Source organism: Dermacentor albipictus, chromosome 1, assembly GCF_038994185.2.
Source record: "Dermacentor albipictus isolate Rhodes 1998 colony chromosome 1, USDA_Dalb.pri_finalv2, whole genome shotgun sequence".
In the NCBI taxonomy this organism is placed as follows: Eukaryota; Metazoa; Arthropoda; class Arachnida; order Ixodida; family Ixodidae; genus Dermacentor; species Dermacentor albipictus.
This window is the reverse complement of record NC_091821.1, coordinates 166399346-166425532: the sequence shown is the minus strand read 5'-3', so window position 1 is coordinate 166425532 and position 26187 is coordinate 166399346. Positions and strand designations below refer to the sequence as shown.

Sequence of the window (26187 nt, the reverse complement as noted above, 5' to 3'; positions counted from 1 at the left end):
GCCCAGCAGTACAGAAAAACTTGTTTGCAGAATGTTGCTCAGTGTTTTGCTTCACTGTACTTGAAATATTGTGGTGCTCAGGCCAGAGGGCCATTTAAAATTAGCCCATTGTGCGGTCTGATGTGTTAAGAACAGTTTCGTGAGGGCTAGTTAATTCATTTTTCAAACTATGCTGAAATGGCATGACTGAAACAAAAAAAGAAAATCCAGGAAAACCATGTTGCCCTATGGCAGTGCACACTCTAAATTGATTAAAAGGGGCATAATGGCAACATGTATTAAGGCAGCACCGAAGAAGTCATGCGAGCATAAGCAAAGTTTATCAAATCAGACAGCACAGTTAATGGGAGCAGGTTTTTCCCTGTTCTCTAATCATTTCAGCATGTGAAACCATCTTGCAGAAGGAAAAATGGATATGTTTCAAGCCAGCATGCAAAGACCAGAGACCAGTGCATGCGGTGTCGTATGTGCACAAGTTGTCGCACAACTTAACTGAGCACGTGCTGGTGGGCGAGTTGGTTATACATATTTACAATAAAGGCGCCAAATAAAATGACAGACGAAGGAAGACAACATGGGACAACCACGTAGGTGCACTAACAGCTATTAACAGCTATTATAATATGGGAGCAGCTATTTATTCCTGTGTCAAGAAATAAAACGCTCAGTTAGTGTGCCTGTGTGGTTGTCCCGTGTCGTCTTCCTTTGTCTATCGTTTTATTTGGTGCCTTCATTGTAAATAAGCACAACTTAAAGTATCCAATCGACATAATGTGAATGTACTTTTCAGTGCCTCTTGCAAGCTGTCTACGGTGTGTAATCAAATGAAAAAGTATAATTAGGTCCCAGTGCACCACCAGAAATAAAACTGGGTTCACTGACTGCACGCACAACATGATTTACTAGATTTACATAAAGCATATACTATAGGACAAATAGAATGGTGTTTTAATGATTGGGTATGGAAGCCATTTAGCGGTCCATTCGAGTGTGCGTGGGAGTGCTCCCATGTTTGAGAAGACGAAGTTCCTAGGGAAAGGAAAAACCAAGAAGAGAGAAATAGAGGTATTTTATGTTAGAAAGATTGGAGATAGCTGGGTAAGTGTGTCCTCTCATGCATCATCAGAAAAGGAAATAGTAGCCTTTTTGCATGATGGCCTCTGATGGTGTCATGTCCAGTCGAATCTCGTTAATTAGAACACGCTTAATTCAACTTGCGGTTTATTGGAACTGACAGTGTGATCCCATCAAAGTTGTGTATTGCAATGGGTGAAAACGCCCGGTAATTCGCACGCGCAAGCATTTGCGACGGTTAATTCAAACATACAGCTCTACGACAATGCACTCGGCAGCGCGCCAAATCGCACGGTGGCGCCTCCGACCAGCATTCCGCTGACCCCGTAATAGAAGAGTGTAGGAGAGACTCAACGCCGCATGCGAAAGAAAAAACAAAACAAAAATAACGTACAAAATACGTGGCGGAAATTTGTGCACAGGCACGTGTGCAGGCATGCATCACCGATTACTTCTGTTTTTGACGGGTTAGTGACTACTGTTAGTGTCGCGGCACCGCCATGTACCCCATAGTCAGTCTATAAGAACGTCGGAAATTTCGGACACAAAAGCCTTCGCCGTCCGACTTTCCGGACTTTTTGCCATGACCGCAGGTCCGAAACGGCATTCATCGAAGCCACCACCACCGCCATTTTTATTATTGCGCCACCTAGAGCCGGTGCTCTCGCACGCAGATTAGCTGACAGCCGTAGCTAGCCAGTCCTAGCCATAGAGTTTCCTACAAAAATTACTAGAGGGAACTCTGGCGCTGCAGTCGTTGTCCTACCATGGGAATGATGGGAAGTACATGGATTTGTGTAATCTTTGGGCTTGTGGATTCAGATGTTCTTGTGGCTTTGTATATTACGCTATATAAATCTTATTGTCGTATATTTCAGCGCAATCTATATTCTTCGAAGTGCAGAAGACGCCGGGAACGCATACAATTGCTATTAATTGCAACGATTGAGCTTATCCAGGTGGCCGAATCGAAATGCGCCAAACGTCTCAAGGCACTGGCATGCCCACAATAAATTCATAAGGGCGTTTCATTCACTTGACGATACATGCGTCCATGGCTTAACGGTTTCAATATCAAGCTTCTGTGCTAGGGTCCCTGTGTTCGAATCCTGCCGTCGGGAAATTTTAATGATGTTTATTTAATTATTTATTACGCAATACACTGTTGAAAATGACGAGTTTACGAAGTCACAACGCCGTTTGAAGCCAGAAAGACGAAGTTTAGGCAAATCCATGTACTTCCCATAATTCCCATGCTGGGACAACCGCTCGCATTGCAGCTCCCGTAGACACAAGCGCCAGAGTTCCCTCTAGTAATTTTTGTAGGAAACTCTATGGTCCTAGCTACTTGAAAAAAGTAGGTAGGCCTAGCTACTTCGACGTTAGCTACCAAGCTTCTTGCCGTTCGGTGCCGTGTTTTTCATTGAAACAATTCGCTGCTGTTAGCAATGGCGCTGACTTTGCCTTTGTAATCCTCGCCAATGGCTTCGAAGCGTGGCTAGCACGGCGCGTTACATAATACTGGTTCCCGAAAGTCAGCTTTTCCCCAACATGTTACGCGGTGAAGCATACCAAAAGTTCGAAGGGGCAATTGTCACAGGACATGGTATGTTTCCTTTTATTACACACGCGTGCACCCGCCGTTTCCTATCGCAGTATGAGCGCCGATGTGCCTAATAACTGACTGCAATTTGTAAATACGTCTGAATAAATGTTGTGGAACTTCCCAATCATGGGTTAGCTCAGTGCACATGCACCACTGCAGGTAAGTCCGCCATTCAATTAGCTTCCTTTGATTCAAACTTCTTTTAATTTGAACATATTTTCGGGCCCCTTAGACTTCGAATTATCGACATGCGACTGTACATGTATTTGTGTACGCATGCCTATTCTGGGCTGAATATATAAATAAAGGCTGGCATTCTTCAAGTAGCACTTTAGTTGTCAATCAGCGCTTATTGTGGAGCAGTATTTCTTTCTCTGTGTGACCTTGTTTCAGTTGTGCTGTTTGAACATAGTTCTACAGTCTCATGTGTGTTGTGTGTTGTTGCATTGTGCTGATGTATTTAACCTTGACTGCATGATGCTGACAGGTTAGGCGGTGATGCGCAAATTCAGCTCAGTGCTTTCTGCTGACATATGAGCTTAATCCATTTTGTCCAGTAAATGCACAGACGAACTTGCTGGCTGGTTGTGTTTGGACTCGAACGTCGCTTCTACAGTTTTTAGTTGTGCACATAATCTAAGGCTCTGTCACTGATGAGCCACTCGATGCTCATCAAAGGACGATTTGTTGCCCACTGCCACACTGGCCAGTGGCAACTTTTTTTCATGGTCACACTGCATTTGCTGTTAGGCCTAACAAGCACTGCTTTGTTAGTCATTGGCGACTAAAGTTATGGTTTGGCACTAAATCAATGTAGGTCTATTCACATTGGCCGTACAGCTATCAGAAAACCGAGATGCCACCTTGCCAATGAAAACAACAGTGTGAGAGGAAACCTGAATGGCAATAACTTTCTTTGCAGCACCATTTTTCTGACATTGTGTGTGCAGGTAGGGTCCAAGAATGGACGGTTTGCAAAATAGTGAGTGCCATCTGGCGTATAACAGGCAAAGCTGCAGCGCTCTGCGTGTGAGAGTGTGTGGTTAGAGAGCAAGTTTCATTTCTCGGCTTCTGCCTGGCCTCTGCCACGGCAACCACATATGTTCACTGCAGCAAAAATAATTGAAGACACCGTCACTCCGTTCCAGTTTTCGTACATGACATGGACATCCGACTTCTCGAAGCGCACCATTCAGACTGACTGTGTGTGGCAGTATCCGCTTTCTAAAACTGCCACCATTCGCCAGGCTCATCTAGGCTAGGCACTGAAGGAAGAAGATTATGTTAAAAATATTGTGTATTCGGAGGCTGCTGATGCTAGCATGGAACTTATGTGAGTCACATGCACTCCTTGAACAAAGAGCGGAGTGCACGTCCTCGAAATACCCTGCCGATGTGTCGGCGTGTGTCCACACTTGGTTTCGCAGACTGGCCAGACGCAGCGACCACGGTGACAGAGTATAGAGAAAATGAAATCTGTGTTCATTTAACCGCGACATAATTGTCCAGACACTAAAATGCTCACGAAAATAAACGCCCTATGACTCGCGGCATTTTCATTGTAAGCGCCGTCGGCTACGGCTTCAACAACCGGGAGCTAGGCCTACCGGGTCAAGCGATTGGCGGCTGCCGACAAAGTCAGCGTGCCGAGCATGATATGCTCCACTTAGGAGGGTTTACCGTACTAATATGGCCCATCTGCAAGAAAGCAAGGTTTCAAGGACGTGTTTGTCTTATTACAACGGTCCTTTTCCGCGTACGGTAAATATGGGAAAGTCTCAAACGGCGCGCCGTTCTCGTGATTGTAGGCACTAACCGCCACCGATGAAGACGGTAGGCCTTGCTCGCTGGCCGTGGGTGTCACCGGTTACGAAGCTTGTGCTAGCAATTAATTGAATGCATAGTCCTTTGCGAACTCTTTAGCGCATGCATAAATATTAAGAGGCTAATTATGTGAAAAATACATTTGGATACAGTAAAAGCTCGTTAATTCGAACCGCAAGGGGAAGCCGCTTCAGTTCGAATGAACGAAAGTTCGAACTAATGAAAGTGAAGGAGAGCAACAGTACACTGTGATTTGGAAGCAGTAGGGTATGTCAGAAATTTGGCGAGTCAAAAAGTGATGGCGTGTGCCGCGGGCACACGCCATCTTCGAGTCGAAGCTCTAGGTCCGACTGTGCCACACCACCGATGTCCACCGAAACGAACGTTAGCCGAGGCTTAACACCATCACAATGAATCGCGACGGCCAATGCCTCCTAAGCTGAAAACAGAGGTGCACAACCGATGAAGACTGCCCAGACAAAGACGCTGAACATGTGAAGGTGGCGAAGGCCCTGATTCGTTGGTCCTTGATTGCAAGCGCAGCTGCGACATACTTGATTCGCTGTGTTTTGGCGCTTGCCGTGCCATCTCCGCACAGCATTAGCAGCTGTACAAGATTTGCGAAGCCTCCGAGATTCGCAGCGGGCAAGAAGTCTCGGAGGTTACGTAGAACGGAGAGGCGGCAGCCGCCGCTGCCTTCTGGCTGACCCTGCGTCGTTTAGATTTTTTTCCGATTTTGCCTTCTCTCGCCGTTCTCTCCGTTTCGGAGGCAATACAGCCTTGTGTGTAGGCAGTAGGCGCGTTTCTCTGGCCGTGTGCCAGGCGAGCGTAGTTCGAATTATCCGTGAGGGAACCTTCTCGTGTTCGAATTAACGGACTCCTTTATACATAGACTTCTGTGGAGCTTGGCCGGACCAAATCGTACAGTTCGAATTATCCATAAATTCGAATTATTGAAGTTCGAATTAACGAGCTTTCACTGTATCTGTACAGTCGAACCTCGCTACAACGAAACTCACGGGACGCGCGAAAAATTTCGTTGTGGCGAAATTTGCCCCAAAACACTGTGAAATTTGACTACACACTCACAAACATAATTCATTTCCGGAAAAAGTTGGTTACCTTTTGTTGTGACGAAATCTGACCCATAACACTGTCAGATTTGACTACACGTTCAAAAACGTCATTCATTTCCGAAAAAAGTCTGTCATCTTTGTTTGCCTCTGTCCTTTGGTCATCATCGCCATGGTGCGATGTTCGCACTTGGTCAGCAGCTGCATTGCGACATCATCATCGTGCGCGTCAATGAAATTACGAATGACGTCAAAAGCATCCATTACATCCAGTGCACGAGGCGAGGCCGATGCATCTTGTTCGCCGCACAACACTTTCGCAACGATGTTGTGTCGGGCCTTGAAGCGGGTCAGCCAACCTGTACTTGCCTTAAAATCGTCGATGCCGAGCATGCAAGCATAGTTAAGTGCATTTTGCTGCAGCACGCTTCCACTGAGTGGCATTTTCTTGGCACGCTTGTCGAGGAACCATGTAAACAACACCTTTTCAAGATACTCGTGTGCAGCTTGAGTCAACTTGTTCTGATTGGTGGATGCCTTGCAAAAAGAGCGCTGGTGATCGCGTCCTTCGACTTCAAAATTGTCGACGGCGTGCTGTTGAAGATGCCGAACTCTGCTGCAACGTCTCCTTTCTTTCTGCCACTCGAAGCCTTGTTGATGATTTGCACCTTCACCTCCAAGGAAAGAAACTTCCGCTTTGTCGCCATGCTGGTCGCATGCACAAGCACAAATGAAAATCTGCGTCGCCGCGTTGTGCCAGCGATCGCGTGACCTAGGATGGATACAGATTGGCTGTGACTCCCGTTTGGCAAAGTGGGCGTGTGCTTTGTCGCAAGGTGGCTAGCCCCATCGTCATCACCACCAAACAATGGCGCCCCTTCACGAGTTGGTTTATTGGCAACGGTGGAGTGGGCGCACATTTTCGGTGAACCTAAGCGGCGTGAATGTATGAAAAATTGCAGACGATTGGGGTTATGTTTATTTTATCGCAAAACAAATTTTAAAGCCCAGCTTAGCCGAGCGAAAATTTTGTTGAAGTGAAAACAAGTCTTAAAAATTGTTTGTTGTGGCGAGAACTTTTTTGCATTGTCTTCTATGGCTAGCTGACGGGGAATTGGAAATATTTCGTTGAAGCAAAAATTTCATTGAAGCGGCGTTCGTTGTAGCAGGGTTCGACTGTACACCATCGGCAGAAAAGAGCGACCAAATGAACTCCGTCGCACAGTGGTTGCTCTGCGCTGCCCGTCGGCGACACCAACTGCCCTCGGATGGTGTTTCGATCACTTCAATGGCATAGTACTGGGTGCTGATTGTCATATAAGGCGCATTTTCAACATCGCTTTATAATATTCATTATAATTACATGTCAGCTACAACTGATTGAGTGACACCACTGCGCTTTCGCAAGCGCTGTCCGTCCTCGTCCATCTTGAGCTTTCCGCATTCCCGGCAAAATGCGGCTGTGCTTAAGGGTGTCTCAAAGCTTGCAGGCCAAAATAACCTCATGGCGCTGGCATATGACAATTCAGCGCCCACAAGCAGCGCGATGAGAACCGGCTCTGCGAAGAGCGAGCAAGTTGTGTGCTGTGATGGCATCTCCGGCCGTTGCTTATCCATGCTGCTTTCCTCACCGGATAGCTCTTCTCGAATGGAAACCAAAATAAACTCGTGCTCCGTTTGCTAGTGAAACAATTTGTGCACAATACTCAACACAACACGCCGGCCTTTTCACGAAAATACCGCTATCAAAACTACCACAAACCGGCGTCTCAAGGCGCACTGGGGCTGCGTTGGTTGTTCGTCTGCTTCTCGTGTCTAACCAACGCTCGGGACAGCCGTGTTCGTGCATGCGCAGCAGTATTTTTGCAAACCGTCCATTGAGGAAGACACTATACAGTGTTTGAAAGTTCGATTGCCGTTATACATTGATTCAATAGTAAAGGTGGCTGTGGCATAGGGATATTTGAATAATAGAGCAGATCCAAAAAATCATTTGGCCACTGTAAACAAATTCTATTGCTTCTCTTGGCTATGAGCTGTGTCATTGACAATTTGACTTGCTTACTGAAACCGAAAATGGTGATCGTACATGTATTCAAATTTATATTCATTTGTTTTGAATACATTGAAAATTCCAAATGCTGAAATTAAAGTTGCGAATAGCATACTATTCGATTGCTATTCGATTGATCATTAGAATGTTGCAAATACCTGCACAAGCCTATCAAGCAAGCTTTTCCTCTGGTTGTGTGCCTAATGTGCGCTTCATGGAATGCAGGCCAGTGATTCTGGAAGTGCCTCACTTTGCATCACTGCGAGGCAAGGAGCGAGAGATTAGCATCCTTCGCAGTGACAATGGAGAAACGTGGAAAGAGCACACTCTTGAGGCTTCTGAGGAAGCCGTTCAGGAGGTCCTAAATGAGAGCTTTGAAGGAGAAGGTGCGTACATCTCTTTTATTAAAGTCTGCAAGGTTTATTTTTTTTGTGATATTCACCACAATAGTCCTTGCTGGCCAGCGAACAGCCCTGTACATTTTAATTGTGAGGGAACAAGTTGTTGTTCTTGTTATGCGCCTACCAGCCATACCAAATACTTGAAGGTCCTGCTCTGTACTGAATTCTAAAAGCAATACCTAGTCTCATAGTCAGATTTTTATACCTACAAGGACTTGTCCTTTGCCATGCTGGTTAATTATCTGAAACCATAAGAGTGTTTGGGCCAGTTCACTTGAGGGAAGAAATGCACCCATCCCAACTCTCGTTGTTTTGTTGCGTGCTTGAAAGTTTAAATGATATGAAATTTATGTAAAGCACCATTGTTTTGCACTAACAATGAAAACTGTTTTGTGTAAAAAGAAGTCATTTAAAATTTTAGAGGTGGCTACCTCTTAAAAGCAAAAACAAGTAGTTTTATATCATACCTTTATATCTCTTATGCAATGGCAGTTATTGCATGTTGTGGTGGTGCTACATAGGCGTGGCGTACAGCACTGCTAGGCGTAAAACTTGAGCTAGGGGTAAGGTCGGATATATATATGTAGTACATGGAGTGCCCTGCAGGCTGTACTATGATATATAAGGGAAGAATGTAGAGCATTGTTGCTAAGTCAGGAGTCTGTACAGACTGAACAGAATTGGGGTGGAAGGCAGTGATAGTGAGCATGAGCATGCAATAATCTTGCAAAGGAACCAGTTTGATTCAAGGATGTAATGCCACATTAATGCTGACACAGCTGTGTAGCATCACACGTGGAGCATGAGACATCTTGCCATGCACCAGCAAGTACTATGATAAAAAATTGTATACCATATGGAGTCTTTTATAGTTGTACCTATATCTCGGTTAAGGATAAGCATTCATGACAAACATGGTATGACAAACGTGGAATAGTCGTTCACTAGGGTTGAGGATTGGGCGAGTTGGTATTCCACTCTAGAACTGGTACAGCGCAACATACAAAGGAAGAAACAAGCTGAGCCAGCCAGATAAAGGAACAGAGCGGTGACTTCCAACTTCCTTTGTATGTTGCGCTGCACCAGTTCTAGAGTGGAATAGTTGACCATCAGCTTTTAACCCATTAAACGCTGGTACTAGAAGCGTTCATAAGAAAATGAAATAATTTGGGAAATTTGCATCCATAGGAAGCGTTGTACATACTTGGAAATCAAATTTGATTTGATTTGAACTCGTTCATGATACACAGCAGGCTCCCAAAAGGGAACAATGGCGCAATGTGTATATACGGCACATTGTTTTTTTCTGAACGTTGCGGGAACTTTCGGCCTTCACTTGTGTTTGAAGAATGAATATGCAGGGGCACTTTGCACACTTGGCATATTGTTCAGGTATTTTTGTGCAATGCCGACTGTGGCTTTGCTTGCCTAATCACACTATAATATGACCACTTTCTCTGCAGTGGAACGAGGAGGCCCCAATCGGGCCTTATCTGTCTCTAGATATCACCTGCTTAGTCAATAGGCCTTGTACCACGTGCTTTGAAAATCGCAACTGGTCAAGCTTTGGCTCACTTCCGAGCTCCACATAAAGCCTCCAAGCAGTGACGCGTGGTGTTACTAGCAAATTGCTAAGCATTGGCCAGTACCACCTCTTGACATGAATACCATGGCTGCTAATAAAGTGATCAAGAAATCCAACACCTCCTGTATGCTTCTCGTATTCTTGAAATACTTCTGGCTGTTACACATTAACCCTCTCTTGCTTCTTCTGGCTGTAGCGGCTGGCTGTTGCTGTGTGAATTGCATTGTAGTTTGCAGCAACGCATACGCACTTATTGTTGCTTCTACCTCCGATCGAGTATTTCACAATCAGGCATGTAGTCAAGAGATCCTCGGTTTTGTTTGGAGAGTTATTTTGAATCTTCTAAAGGGCCCATCATCAGTCTGTTTTCTGTCATGGTTCTGGTACCCCAAAATCCCTGTACTTTCACTTCTTGTAAAAGAGAGTGAGATACAATAAAGCTATCTATGAAGATTGTGCGGTTTATTGGTGCTTCCACAAATCTCGGCACATTCATAACAATGCACATTCAAAATGGCTCTTTTATGTTCTCCTGAACAGCTTTGCCGCTTTAGGTGTCAGATAATCTGATGAAGATGAGAGAATCAACAGCTTGTAGCCAAAGCATATTGCTTTTCCCTTTATGAACATTTTGCACTTTAGTAGGATGTTCTGGCAAGCTAATTGGTTCATAGCTTTAACAGCAGTTGGCAGTCTCCGCTCATGGTGTGGTGTGTGTTTCTTTCTTGTACCCTCATTTTTTTCGCGCAGTTAAAAGAAATGTCTAAAAAACATTTTGCAGCTCTGCCGACCAACACTAAGATTAGTTGAGAAAATTCTAAATTGCTGGAGCTAAGTATTGACTAGTCGCAACAGGGGCCCTATATTTGACATATTGTGTCTCTTTTCCAGCATTGTACGTACTATCAGCAGCATGAATGCACTTCTTGATTCCTCGGAATTTGGCACGACTCATTGTACCCCACACAAGTGGTGCACTGACATTTTCAGCTTTTGGCCACTAAATGTCTGTACGAGGAAGCTTGTAGTAGGCACTAAAGAAAAGAATTGATACAAAGTGACGAACCTCCTTTTGCATGAGTTCGAAGTTATGGCAACTCTGCTGTCAGGCATAGCGGTTCAATTCTTCAATTATCAGGTCAATGGCTTTCATTTTAAAAAATGGTTGAAAAGTTCAAATGGGTTTGCATCCACTAATCCAACGTGAGTTACTCGCAAGGGCTGCCCCTGTGCGCTGCCCATTGAGCTCCTGGTACGTAGTAGTGCGCGTATAGAAACGCTCTCGTACAAAAAGCAGAAACACTCTCACTTGTTTCTTTTTTTTTCCTTGTCATCACATTTTTTTTCCTCTGCATCGGATTTGTGTGCCTCTATTTCACCTGCAACTTCATTTGGCACTGTGTCTGCCTGCACAATGTCGGCGTTGCCCTCTTGTTCATCAGTGAGTACATTATACATGTTTGGTGTTGGTAAAAAGCACAGCATTGACTTTTCCCGAAGAATGGCCATGCAAGACCTTTTTCTAGAAATTCCTCCCGCATCAAATACTTATGGTGAGGCATCTGTTTGGTAAAATGTCCATTAATTACATCAATACCAACGGAAATTTCAGTGGCCCACATGCTACCGCATTGCGCTATTGTTCCCATTTTGGAACATTTGTTCAAATGCACTGATATTTACACCATAATTTCACATAAATAAAGAACGAACATAATATCACAGTGCCTGTGACATTATAGAAATCAGCTTCACTAAAAGTTTGCACAGTAGTCAAGGATAACATGCCTAGAGGCCCTTGTTTTTGCTCCTTGCCGAAAAGGCAGTGCAGTGGCTAAACTGACGTGAAGTTCTAACTGCATGAATGGGATACAAAACTAATAATGAGAAATTTGTTGGTACTATTTAAAATGAAGACCTAAAAAATGGTAAATGTCCATTTTATTGCATTTTAGAAAAGTGCACTCTTCTACAGTTTTTTCAAATGTCGCTGAAATATGTTCCCAAATGGGAACAATGGTTCAAAATGGATTAATGTCCCCATGAGGTAGACTGAGCCTGTGTGCTTACGGTTTGCTGTTTTGGTGCTTTCTGGCAGAGCTGAGTGCCTTGGAGGACCTGCAGACGAACCGCATTGTGCGAATCCTGACTACAGACTTTCCACAGTACTTTGCCGTGGTGAGCAGGACACGACAGGAGGTGCATGCGGTGGGTCCCGAAGGGGGCCTTCTCAGCTCCACAGTGGTTCCCCAGGTCCAAGCCATCTTCCCTGAGGGCGCCCTCACCAAGAAGATCCGCGTGGGCCTCCAGGTAGGGCAGCCCCCCCCACCACCGTACCTGGCACAGGCCGAGACACTCAGCGAGCCTGACGAGGAGCCCGCCATCAGTCGGGGGCCCTCGCGCTCGAGGCTGGGCTTCCTGTTGCCTGCCCGCAAAGGCCCAGCAGCACGCAATGGCCAAAAGCGAGCCCCCCGCAAGGCGGGCTTCTTTGCACAGCTTGTGAGGAGGACCTGGCCGAGGCTTGCTGTCTTTTCGCATGTCTGATTGAAGGGCCAGGCTTCTCGCACAGTGCTCATTGCTTCCACCTTGGGCTTGTGTGGCAGGGGGATAGGCCTACTGCATAAGGTTGTACGAAAATAGGGGCACAGCACCGACTTGGTGCGATTCCAATTATCCTGTGTTATTGTGTGAAGCTATCTTGAAGGTGCATGCTGCAGTTTCTAGATGCTTTTATGATGCCAAAAGCTTTAACTTAAAATGATTGCTTTTATCTTTTTCTTCTTTGAAGAGGTACTCTTAATTTGACTTGTAATACTTATATTTTTGTTCTGTGGGGACACACAGCGAGGGTAGAAGGAATTGCAGTTTCAGGATTATTGTTATTGTAGCAAGATATCACTTTTTAAATGCTGATTGAACAAGCTGCAGTATTTTAGAGGAGCTTTCTGAATCATATTATTAATTAGTTGTGTTTTTTTAATGACAGTTTGCTTAAGATGCGTTTTCTTGCATACTTGAAAAAAGCTTTGGTCCTCCAAGATACTCCAAGACATTAACCTTTGGCAAAATTAACTCGTGTAGTTCTGACTGCAAGCAGTTTGTATGGTCTGGTTAGGGAGGTACACTTGTCATGCTGATCACTTCTTGCAGTGGAACACATAAGAGTGACGAGTAGAGGAACTGAGTGTTATTTTGGATGACATTATCTTCACCATGCATTTACACATCAATGCTTCTGTTTGTTTGGGTTACATCTGTTGGGCTTCTTGGACTTACTGGTGTTGGCATATTTATTTGACATTTTAAAATATTTTAGTGGGGTTCTCACACACAAGTGGATTTTTTTTATATGTTATGGGCTAAATGCAGCTATTGATTGCAAATTTACTGAAAAGTACCTGCTTAAAAAAATTCATACTATACTGCATTTGGAGCAGACAAGCTGCATTATCTGGCTTAGATATTGCAGCTTTGGCAGCTGTAAAATACATTAAACTCGGAGGCTGTAACACCAAAATTTCTAGTTTGAGTTATGCATTGCATGCTAAACTATATGCGTCCCACAGTGAACTGTAAAAATTTCAGCGCATTCAGTGTAGTGGAAAGTTTGTATTTTTTCATATCGCAGTTGGACTGTTCTACAGTCTGGCAACACTGATAGGCAACTAAATGAAGTGCATTCTGAGCGGTCAATGTGCACAATATACATTTGGATTTGATTTCACACGTGTGTCTTGGTGGTCAGCTCGGGATGCACTCTCATAGTGGTGGGCGTGCACCCTCCCGGCATGGTGTGTACAAGGTTTCAGAATGTTTCGAAGTGAACGACACAACGATGGCCTCGCATTTCTTGGTGTCACACAAGCCATGTCAAAATGGCAGTCACTGTTTCTAAGCCAAGCTTGGAGGCAGCGATTTCAAATTGGAAATTTCAGTTGAAGATGTGCTCTGAGAGTCCATGCAAGGCCATGTCTTTTCTGGTGCTTCTATCCTCAAATATAAATTCCAGCTTTGTTGTATGTCTATTGCCATATTGGCCCATCTATTTCCAGTTACAATGATAAACTGAGAATAGTTGGCCGACCATGTCGTGGCCCCTTTAACATGTCGCAGAAGAATGTGTTTAAGAGGTAGCTGTTCTGGAAAAGAAACATAAAATCTATTTCTTGTTCTGTTGCCTGCTGCTAGTGTCTCACTGTCTCACATTCAAGTACTGCAGTTTCACTCTGTTACAAGATAGAGTAGCTTTGTGTTTTCACAGGGAAATGCACTGTCAAAATGGTGAATAACTCTAACTGATCATAAGAGCGTGTTTATTTGCTCAAAACAAATTTATTGACTGGATAAATAAATTTATATTTTTTGCTCTTGTATTTATGAATGAAAAGGGGGGCACAGGCATATGCAAGACCACATCTTTTCTGGTGCTTCTAGAACAAAATTTTAATTCTAGTTTTATCTGTCCACACTTTTTTGATGTTTCTTTCCCTGAATTTCTTAAGCCATACGAGCCCAGCCCACAAAACCTGGTAGATTCTTCAAGAAAAATATACTAAGAATTCAGGAAAAGAAAGGACAGTTACCTTTTAGCACTGACAATGTAAGAACAGTGTAGATTACTCCACGTCATGTACAGCTCTCTAAGTTAATAATCTCAAGAAAGTGTTGATCGACATGATGGCCTACACTGTGTTATGGAATGCACCTGCAAGCATAGCAAGGATAAGTGCATGTATGTGGTCTTCCTCTGTGGTCTCTGGACATTGACTGCTAGACTATGCCTTTCAGTCTACCATGACCCTTGCTGTTATTAGCTCATCTATCACTTGTAACCGCTGATTGTAACCATTGTGTGCACACGAGAGCCACAAGAGACGATGTTTAAACACAGCACATGGGAGTTACATAATGCTTGTTCAAAAGCATGTTTACGCATTACTGCTTGCGTTTGAAGCAGATAAGTAGCAGGGTTTATGGTATATTGAATGGAATAGCCTAGCAGATGACGATTGGAGATGAGGATGCTCTGCACGCATGCACATACTCTTGCTACTTTCACAGGTGTGCTTCATGATGCAGTGTTGACCATTGTGTAGGTCAATGCTCCTGCAAGAGCTGTACATGAAAATGTAGTGAACTATTGAAGTAAGATTTTTGTAATACATCATCCTGTCATTAGGTACACCTGCTGAAAGCATAGCATTTATTTTTATTGATTATAACTGCAGTCATATGTTGCCTTAATTCAGAAATTAAGTAAGGTAATGGACTGTAATCATTTATATCCAGGAAGTTGTGTAAAATTCTACTGTCGTAACTGAAAATTGATTTTCGCTCTTACTGTCTTTTCTTTTTCGTGTGTAAATGAGGAAGCAACATAATCATTGAAAAATGAGTAGAATGTCATTCTTTCTTTCTTTATAAGAGACAGTCTATTTTTGTGGCTACGTTATGGCACACACACATTTGCACAATATTGATTATTTGTTCAAGGGAGCACAGGACAAGTGGGCAGAGTGGATGGCACACAGCAGTGTGCTCTGCACTCTGCCCATTTGCACTCTGCGCTCTGTGAAATTTCATTATATTAAAATTGCATAGAAATACACTTTGCTATATTGAGGTTCTAAATACATGGTGTTCCATAGACAGGTTATGAAAAGTGAGACACTTTGTTATATCGAGAGTTTCATTGTATTGAAGTTCGTTATATCGAAGTTTAACTGTATTTAGGTGCAAAATATTATTTAACTTTTGGGGAAAAAGGGAGCATAAAATGCATGCTGAGTTATGACCTAGTTTATTTTCTGAAGGCTTGGAACAAAGTTTGACAGAGTTGTCCCTGTCTGTTACGGCTATTATGGCTGTTCATTAAATGCCATTGTGTGAATTTCAAGCCTTGCTCAATTACATTAATGAAGAAAAATATTGATTCTTGCAGATCATCACTAATATTAGTGGTCAGGTTTTTATTTCTGTGGTTGAAGTTATTGCATGAATAAGCATTCTTGCTATGCTTTTTAATGGAAACGGTTGGGAAAACTGAGTTTAGTGCCATTATTTCCTACTGACAGACTATCTAATTGCCTGAGATTCTTCCAGTGTGATACTATTTATCTAGTCTTCTGAATATAGTCATTTTTGTTGTTCTTTTAGCATTTTATATTACATATATGTTATGCATTTATGAAGGAGATTTTAGTATCAGCTGCCTCATTTTACAGAGGTGAAAGTGTAAGCTTTCTTGTGAATAGTACTTCGGTGTGCCCTGTAACTATTTTGTTCTAACATTTTAGTTAGTTACATGTACCATTTTGTCAGTCATTGTTGGCAGCTAAGATCTTAAGCAGCTTTCTTGCAATTCTTAAACCTGTTTTCCAGCTTCAAAGGAGAGATGTAATAGTACAATTTGAATGAGCATATTTAGTGTACTTCAATATGAGTTCCTTTGTGTAAACCAACATGGTCTGGTAAATACAGACTATTTTTCATTTTATGAATTTGGTATAAGCCATGAGGTATCTGAATCCTGAAAAATTTTGAGGCAATTGATCGTGATTCAGTTGTATATCACGATGAATTGCCTCTAAAAGGTTTAAATTTTCAGAATTTTCAGATACTGCCCTAAGCAGTCCAGATGCCTGAAAGAATATGCTGATTTTAGACCAACTATAACAGTTAAGAAGGCTGAAAATAATGTGAATGTAATTAGATGGCATTTATTCAACAGGCATGCTGCTCTTGCAGGACGTACCAGTAGTCGCTAAGCATATTGAGTACTGTTGTGCAGTTGTGACCACTGAAAAAAAGTACTAAAATTTTTAAATTTTAGTGCTTTTTTCAGTGGTCACGACAAGCACACCAGAGATACTCAGTTGAAACGGTGATTACACTCTTGCCCTTATGTGGCACCCTTCCGGGATGCAGTGTACAGTTAAGTACATTAGCCGAATTGGTGCTTCACACAAGTGGGGTTGGTCTGCTCCTCTTTGTAACCTTCTACCGTGATTGCATGTTTAGACATGCTGAAGAATAAAGTGCTTCCTCAAAATAAACATAATTTATAGCTTCTTTTTATTTTGCCAGGGGTAATGATAAGTGCCTGCTGGACTCGTCCAAAAGAGAATGCCAAAGAAATTGAAATTTGTATTACAGATTTTTGTGAAAAAGAACATGCCAGGTACTTAGCATCGCATCTTGTTTCACCTCTGATATGCTTGGAAGCACATGGGACTGGTTGTTCCCATAGTGCCCTTGTTCACATTCTAAGTACAGGGTTCTCCTTGTACCCTCTGTGGCTTCTGCATCTCCAAAAGCTTCTGTAATGATTAAGCCATTTTATAAATTGCTGCTCTAAAAGTTTTTTGCATTCTGAAAAATCTCCTAAAATAGATTTTTGCTTCTTGCCATAGATATGTGATTGAATTGAGTTATTGGTGAGCACATAAATACTTTGCAATGTGCATTAAAAGTTCCAACTATGGAAGATATGTTCCTGTGAGCTTCGAATTGCGGTATGTTTAGTTGTGTCATTGCAGTGACAGTGCACAAGTGTTTTTGTGCAATGTCTAGTCAGACTTTTATGTGCAGCTAAAGCCTTTATCATTCCATGTTGCAGTACCTTTTCCGGTCTTTTCCTTTATTTGAAAGGTCATTTTTAATTTTAAAACTGCATGTCTCAGTGTTACTATTGGCAGTTTCAAATTTTCATCTTTTAAGAACTAAAGCTGAGTACTCTTCGTACTTCTAAGAATGTAAGTTTTGATTTGTGTTCCTCAACTATAATGTTGTTTCAGTGACTTGTAGGCATGCAAGATTTTGCCTATAACGATGTAGCCAGTGATATATCAGTACTGTCAACCTGCAACAATGAACCAAGTAACTGCCACACTGTACAAGCTGGTTGTCCAATTCTTTTCCAAGTCTTCCAGATTCGCTGTACTGCTCCCAATATCAAACAAACTCAAAGGGGCCTTGAAACACTTTTTGTCAAAACTAGTTTTTTTTTTTCCTTGGACCAGTGGCTCAATGGCTGTGGCATTCTGTTGCCGAGCACGAGTTAGTGGGTTCAATTCTTGCTCGTGGTTGCTGCATTCTAATCGGGGTTCAATTGAAAAATGCTTGTTTACCATGCTTTTTTAATGTTTGTTGAAAGAACCCTGGGTGGTCAAAATTGATTTTGAGCCTCCACTATTATGGCCCTCATAACCCACCATGCAGTTTTGGGATGTTAACCCTATAATTTAATTATTTTCTCCCTGGATGGCTCCTTCTACCATTGGCACATTGGCAAGTGTGCTCAACTAATCGGGGTGAACTTTCCACAGCATGTGCAATGCCCTCGCACCCCAATCTGTCTTGCATAACCATGCTGCAGCTACCGTATTTACTCGCATGATCATTGCACTCACATAATGATCGCAGCCCTGAATTTTGTCGTCAAAATTCAATTTTTTTTCTTTCCCGTGTAATGATCGCACCCCGAACTTGTTGCAGCGATGTGTCATGTGCCAAGTCAAGCTAGTTACGATCGCGCTTACCATTTGTCGAATTGCACAGCAGCAGCCGCCTGCTTGACCTGTTCTCATCCTGCAGCAAATGTGGGATAATTTTTTTTTCTGGGAATTTAACCCGCGTAATGATCGCACCCCTGAATTTGCATTAATATTTTTGACAAAAAAGTGTGATCATTATGCGAGTAAATACGGTATTCAATTTTTATTTTTTTTGCTAATGCAATTATGAGTGTATTTTTTCTCCTGTACAAGGTAATCAGCCCACAGTAGCTTCCATGTTGTGAAATGAAGAACATCTTAATGGAACAGAATTCATTTAAGATTATGAAGATTGAAATATAGGAAAGGGAGAATAACTGTGTTCCAAGGCCCCTTCAGTATTTCATTAGCTTATTTGCAAATGTTGACTGCATTAAATCTAGTAAATATCTTTGGGTACTCAAAGTTGAATTTTCTGCATGTGTAGGCTGTGGCAAACCTCTTGGATGTGTACTGTATAGCCATCAGCTGTGAGGCCTACTTATTATTTGTTTTGCTTGTGCTTTAGGACCATTCCAGTGAGCACTTTGTTTTATATACTATAGCCTGTATATGTTGGCTTTAAGTACAAAAGAAATTTGCAAGTTTACATGCATCTTTTTGTCCAGTTGCCGAAATAATTTTACACAATGTCATTTTTATCTTTGTTTTTTGTACAGCATAACTTGAATACATAAAGCCAATATTGGCACCTGTTTTTCTATACCTTTTTCATCTGTATGTTTTATGTAACTACTTAATTTTAACAAATAGAGAACTTACTTGCAGTCCCCTTTGGACCTTTATGCACTGACAGGTAATTTTACTCGCATACTTCCTTCATCGAAAGAATATTGCAACTTATGTAAGCATGCATTATTGTGAGTTCAGAGCACATTGATATATGTTTCAGGAAATGTGGCATAGCTGAATTGCAGTTGATTTTTCTTTTAACAAGGAGAAACATTGTGTTTATTCACATGTCTCGGGTAAAAATAGGTAACATTAGCTCCGAAATAATATATATTTTGCACCGTGTCACCATACCACAGAGGTGTAAGTTGTTAGGATTGGAAATTTATTTCCGTATTCTGCCTTCAGCTTGAGCCTGCTATTGATGGCATTGCGTAGAAAATCTTCATTACCTGAACAGTTGCATGAAATGTTTTTATTTGTCATACTAAATTTACTCTGGCACCAAGATATAAATTTACAGGCATGCAGCCAAGTCGGAGCTGATGCAGTGCTTGATGCAGTGCAATGATGCATCATGCTTCGGTTCTAACTAGAATTTAGTGTGTGTGTAAAAAATAATTATTTGTTATAAATTGGGCATTTAGTAGTGTCATAAATGCACCTGAGCATGCATACCATGTGCTGATTTTGTCAAGGAACAAGATCAAAATTCACACAGATTACAAAATAAGAAAGGCAAAAGAACAGGATGAACTTTATCCTTCCTTCCTCTTTTTGCATGTTTGTCATACCACAAATTCAAAGAAATCGTGGTACTCTGGTGTGGTGCAGTTATCTTGCTGCCAGCTTCATTCCAGCTTATGAGTGAACAAAACACTTGGTTAATGGGATGCAAATCACAGATAACCTTTTTGGTGTCAAAGTGTCACATTTCTGTTATTCACAAACAGTGGCCCTGATTGTTCCAAAATAACTATGAAGCAGGATTATGTGCATAGCGTCATGAAGTGATGCATGAAGAACCACATCCAATTGTCACTGCATCTCAATTCATAGAATTTTAAATCCTGGCTGTGGAGTTCGGATCAATGTTGCGGTATAGGCGCCTCCATTGCATTCCAATTCCATTTCCATTCCGGGGCATTAGAACTTGCTGTAATTTCATTCCTTCAAATTCCTCGGAATGAGAAAATTAGCCCATTTTCACTCTGGGAATGGCCGGGCAGTTCAATTCCATTCCTGTAACTCCTTGACGTAGGAGAGGCATCTTGGTAGTTTGTTGGGGGGAGTGGAAGGGGGGGGGAGGCGGAGTACAAGGTAAGACAGTGTGCAAGCTGGTGTGCAAAAGTTTGCAGTGAACACAAGCATTGCACCAGTGCAATACGCATCACAACTTAAAGAAGCGCCTTTTTGATTATGCGTCTGAGTCGCCGATGGCAACAGAAGCAAAAACACAGAAGTGAAGAGGGGAGACAGCAGGCAGCCAATGCGAAGGTGTCGCCGAGGTAAAAAAAAAAATCGCAAGGTGTAAGGGGGGGGGGGGGAGGAGTATGCTGCTGCTGTAGCGCATTACGAATACCAACAGCATAAAGCCGCGGTTACACGAAGGATCCAGACAAACTTCAGAGCAACTCAAGTCTATAAAGACAGAATTGCAGTAGGCGCATTGCTTATAGATGTACTGTGCTTGTAATCAACCAAGACATTTTAAAAATACTGCTTTATTGTTAAATTCGAGGCTCTGACTTACTAATGTTTGAACGTGGGCTGGTTGCATCTTTGGCATATTTTGACAAAAAACAGCACGTAGACAAAAAAGCACTATATTTTTGGAAAAGGACGTAATTCCTTTCCCATTCCATTCCGGGCAAAAGACGCTTAATTCCATTCCTATCCCATTCCTCCAAGCTTGATCATCATCCTGTTCCATTCCATTCCGGGGTCGTGAAAATGGAATGATTCGGGAATCATTTCAATTCCAGAGTGATAACTCCAGAACATTGGTTTGGATATAGCATTACATAAGCAACAGCCACTTTATTTTTTCTCATTGGCATTTACTACGTAAATGTGCAGGGTAGGTGGGACACCTTTGATGTTCCATGTGTGTTATCACATAACTTGTGCCACAGGTTGATACTGAGATGCCCACCATTTTGATGAAACGTTGAGCTAACAACTTATACTCTGATTGCTTTTGTGGCTCTTGTTGCTTTTCACTTAAGGCAATCTTTGCTTAAGGCATGCTTGCAGTAGTAGTTTAATTGGCTGCATGTGGGTTCAAGTTGTTACAATGATACACACTTTTTCACTGTTCCACAGACAGTCATGCCGTCATGCACTGCATGTGTGGTCTTATTGGGGGCATTTGTGAACCATGATTGCATGCATAGAGCATAAGAATATTGTCTTTTTAGTTGTGTGATCACCCATACTTTTTCAATTGACTAATTAGGAGTACAGAGGAAACATTGTATATGTTATTTTTGTTTCTGCAAGGGGAGGAGTCATTTTGAAGAATAGATACATTGTGAAGGCCTCCCACACAGGATACCTCTGCTTACATTATGCTCCTTAACGACTGCAACATACCGTTGCATACATGAACTTTGTTCGGATCTTTTAAAAATACAAGTTGCAGACTAGAAGAGAGACTGCTCTTTATCCCTCTTTTGCTAACGGCAGACATGTTTGGTACTGTCCTGAGTCTGATATATGGCTCTTGCATGCTAAAACCTGCTGGTCCTGACAGTTTTCGGGATATTATTGGCAGCAGTTCTTGCCACATGGATTGAAATGGCATGTACTAGCCGTTTCTTGAGCTTCAGTCAAAAATGTTTATGATCTATATTATTTAATTAGCTGCATCATTGGTCTTCTAAAGCTCCTTTTGAGAGAAAATTAAGGCTGCCTAAAATAAAGGTTTTGTTAGTTTGCTGTTTTGTGCCCTCTGTGAAGCTTATAAGATTATTGTATGTCAAGTTTAAAGCAGTATGTTCTGGGATGGCATTCAGTCTTGAAGGAACATTAAGAGCTTTTGTATTGAAGGTAAACTTACAAAGGTCCAGCTGCAGCAGTGCAATTTTAAGTTTGTTGACAGCATACAACTACTTTCAAATTGCATAAAAGTCCAGTCTTTATGATCTTACTTCTGTGCAGTTGAACTCCTTTGGCATGATGTGAGCAAGATAGTAATGACTTTACCTTCAAATGAAAATACAGTAAACTCTCGTTATAACGAAGTGAACGGGAGGACAAAAAGTTAGATAAAGGCAGCTACTCGAAAAAAGCTAAAAAAGTAGAGCTGAACTAGGACAACTTTGTGGATGTCTATACGGGTATCATGCGGCACATTTTTCATTGCGATCGAGCCAGATCAGGATCAGATTTCTCCATCGCAATTGCCTCATTTGCACAAGCTGTGGGAGGGAGCCAATAGTCTTGGTTCGGGCAACTTTGGGCACACCGGGCATGCGGAAGATGGTGGGAAGTAACATTTGTTTGTTCCATTGCGCACTATTTCCACGTTTGATATGTGCCTGATACGTCTGATTGTGGGGGGCGCAGCGTGGAGGAAAAGGGTGCACCAACAGATAGGGTCGCTCACTCGCTCGGCACAAATAAGCCCCCTGAATAAAACTAAAGGTAGTAACATTCTTTTGTCTTGCCGCCGAAACCAGCCAGCAAGTGAGGGCAGATGAGGAGGTCTGGGGCTTATTTGCGTCTCCCTATTGCTGGAGCAGTCATGTGGTTTCGCTCATGCCGCTACTGTGAAAACAAATGTAAAAGTATTTGCGCACTGCCAACTGCACTGTAGTTTTCTTGGTTTTTTGTTTTGACTTTTGCCAGCGCCATGACTGTTGCTGTCGATTGTGGTGCGCAGCCCTGTGATTGTGGTGATCGTGGATCCGACACTTGCGATAATCGGTTTAATCAAAAAGGACAATGAAAGGGTGAGCGCTAAGGGAAGGCGCTTGTGGTGAGAAGGAGAGGCCTGGAGAGGAGGAATTTCGCTACCAGGGAGTAAAATATGCAGGAGCGCCAACTCTCCTGTCTTGCGATAATTTGGCTAGGCCAACTAATGTCTCGGCAATAACAGGCGCCCAGTATTCCTCCATTCTCATTGCCTCTGCTCACCCCATTTCTTGTTTTTTCAAGGCACTCTCCCCCTTTTTTCCATTCTTAGCTGTTGGCAGCAAATATTTGCGCTGTGCGGGCGGTCAAGTCGAAAAACGAATGTGTCAAGAACCCTTTCAGCTATCAAAATATTAAGTGGCTGGATGGTGCACTTACTCTGTTGTCACCATTTGAAGCGGTATATTATTACAACATGTTTTTCATTTACGACGGCAACGAGTAAAGATGCGATCAACCAATTTCCAAGAGTGGAAAAGTATATTGTGTTGCCAAAGTTACCCATCGCTGTTATACTAGTGGCGATAAAGACTATAACAGTGTGCAGTTTGGCATTAGCAGTAGTGGCATATTGGCTTGTGATGATGCTTGCCGGCACTAAGCCAATCGAAGTTGAAAACAGTATGAAATGCCTTGTGCCCGTCTGCTACTATTCTTGACCGTCACTTGCATAACATTGTTTTAAAAATAGTTCCAGAATAAAACAGAAGAGTGCTGAAGTTCCTGAAGGCATTAGAATTAGTGCCCTTATAATTTTACTGCACTGCTTCTACCAGTTGCTGTATCAAGTGGTGTAAGTATACCTGAAAGCTTTAATTGAAGCTGGAGATGTCAGTCAGGTGGCAGGACTTGTAGGATGTATAGCATGCCAGCTGAGGCATGTCACGGCACAGGCCGAAATATGCCAGAAATTGAAGTTCATGAATAAAAACTTGATACTGAAATCTGCTCAAGTAAGCAAAGCTGTACATCTCACTTATGTACTGAATGCACACAAACATGAGGCAGTTTACAACATTTTATTTTTCTGTTATTTTTAATAACAAATGTAGCGTTAGTGAAAGCATACCAACGTAAAAAATTTGCATGTTTAGCAGCGCCTACCATGACACTGCAACTTACAGTAATAAATGTTTATGAATTTAAAGCAACGAAATATCCTGCAAACTTCATCGGGGGACAAGCGGTACCCACTAGCTTGTGCACACACCCAGCCCCACAGGAGCTATAGCGAAAATGTGCACATGTCTCTGCAACAAACAAGTTAGTCAAACAAAAAGCACACTATGCCTTGCTAAAGGCCACATAGTGCTTGGGCTGCTGCAGGCGACGCAAGCTCTGGGGGCTAGTAACAAGTTTCCGCGCCCTCTATGATTTGTGCCACAAAGCAGGTGGTTCGCCGGGATACAAGTTGGAACGCATTGTCAGGCGAATCGGTGCTTTTGTTTTTCTTACTGTGTGGTTGCTACTGTTAGTTTATTCAAGGGGCTTGGGCGCCAAAGATGCTGAGTGCCACCGTGAGTGCGCACCCACTCGTCGCTGATAGTACACGGGCACCGCATGGATAAAAAGGGTGCGCAGGTGGCAATATGGCGGAGGGCGTGACAGAGAGGGTCGCTTGCTTGCCCAGCGCAGAGCATTTCATTTAGCGCAAAAGCCACGAGTGCACACGTGCTCCTTGACAGTTTGCTCTAAATCGAGCAGCCTATTGGCATGTTTCGAATAATCCTGTTTAAAATGTATGCATTTGGGTCGGGACTGGAGAAATTTCAAATAAAGCTATAATTTGAGTAAAGCGGATTCGTTATAAAGAGGGTTTGCTGTATGTGTATGAATAGCTGCAATTCAGCACAAACGTACACAACTAGTTGAGTGAAAGGCACATACTTTGCTTGGTATTATAAAGTTCTGGCATACATATAAAACTAATGTTTCTTTCCTTTGAAGAGAAACATTTTTATTAAGTTTTGTATACAGAATGTAACATTGAGGACTTGGCCACCTTTGCTTGTATGCAGGTTCATGTAAGCATTTTGATGCACTGAATTGAGGACAAACAGTTTTTTATGCTTAGTCAGACTGCCGAACACTTCAGCATATTTTACTAAATGACCAGCTTTTGTGTTAGCTGGATCTAAAAACATTACTTTCTGGCTTAAGATATTGTACTCTATATTTGTGGCTTGCAAATGCAGCCTAATGATGTTTGAACAAAATTTATTGCTTTATCCTTGTTAATTCACATCTGATGGGTTATATTCCTTGCGTGGTTTATGCATGACGTGGTATGAAACTGTTCTGAAACAAAAAAAATTGTTCAGCTGTAAAAACTAACTGGTTTATGCATGATGTGGTATGAAACTGTTCTGAAACAAAAAAAATTGTTCAGCTGTAAAAACTAAGTAACAAAACTAATTAAAATTATGTGACTTTTTAAGAAGACTTTATCTGGCATGCAATGCTAATTTTGTTTGTCTTAAAAGGTTCCTTGATTTGGCTGTGAACTCTTAGTCATAAAGACAAGCTGAACTGAGGAAATGAGACTATGCAAAAACTTTTACATTGCAGTTGGTCAAAGATTTTGATGGGCATAAAATTGTGATGCACCCCATATTTCAGCACTTCAGACTATTTTTCTTGTATATATAGTGGCACAGTAAATTATTTCTAATTATTTCAAATGCAAACTTTCATTTTGACTTAAAACTATGTGCGCAGTATCCTGTCTGTAAATAAATAGTTTACCTTTGTCAGAAAAGTTCCAGGACTGAGCTCTGAAAAAGTAATATATTCAACCTACAAAGCAATGACTGTAGGTCTTGTCAAGGTAGTTCTCTCAACTATCTATGCACAGCTGCCAATGTTTCTGGAGGCCATGGAAACAATCAGAGAAAGCTTTATCTGGGATGCGTTCAGCACATGAGTCGCAGAGGTTTGGCTTTCTGCCATATCTTCATGATGCTTCTCTTTCAGTGCAATTATGCTTGGGGAAACAAAGAAATCATACAGTGTCAGGTTGATTGAATATGGAGGATGATGTAGAGCAGGAACATGGCGTTCAGCCAGATATTCCTGAATTAATACAGTAATGTGGGGACTCACGTTCTTGCAATAAGAACCACTGTCCAGATGGTGACAAAACAGGATGGCGCCACCGTATTGCTCAGTACAAAATGTTTTGACATGTTGATGTAGAACTTTTGGTTTATTTTTTGCCCTTCAGGAAGGTGTTCATGGGTCACTAAGCCTCTAGCATAAAGAAGTCCAATAAACTTTATCTTTTGTTCTTGACGGTTATTGCTTCACTATTTTAGAGGCAGGTGAACTGCGTCCTCGCCATTTGGTGATTTGTAGCTTTGCCTCAGGATCATACTGGTAGCACCAACTTTTATCTCCAGCAAGGATGCTCAGCACATATGTGGGATT

At 42.2% G+C, this 26187-nt stretch overlaps 1 protein-coding gene across 21 annotated transcripts in view; it reads left to right on the top strand.

Moving 5' to 3' along the window:
- LOC135911558 (uncharacterized) overlaps positions 1–26187 on the top strand; it is a 412939-nt gene that overhangs the window by 191052 nt on the left and 195700 nt on the right. For all 21 annotated transcript variants that reach the window (XM_070528859.1, XM_070528854.1, XM_070528861.1 and 18 more), the window contains 2 exons: positions 7856–8016; positions 11715–11926. In XM_070528859.1, coding sequence (XP_070384960.1) covers positions 7856–8016; positions 11715–11926 — 373 coding nt within the window. The remainder of the gene's footprint in view (positions 1–7855; positions 8017–11714; positions 11927–26187) is intronic.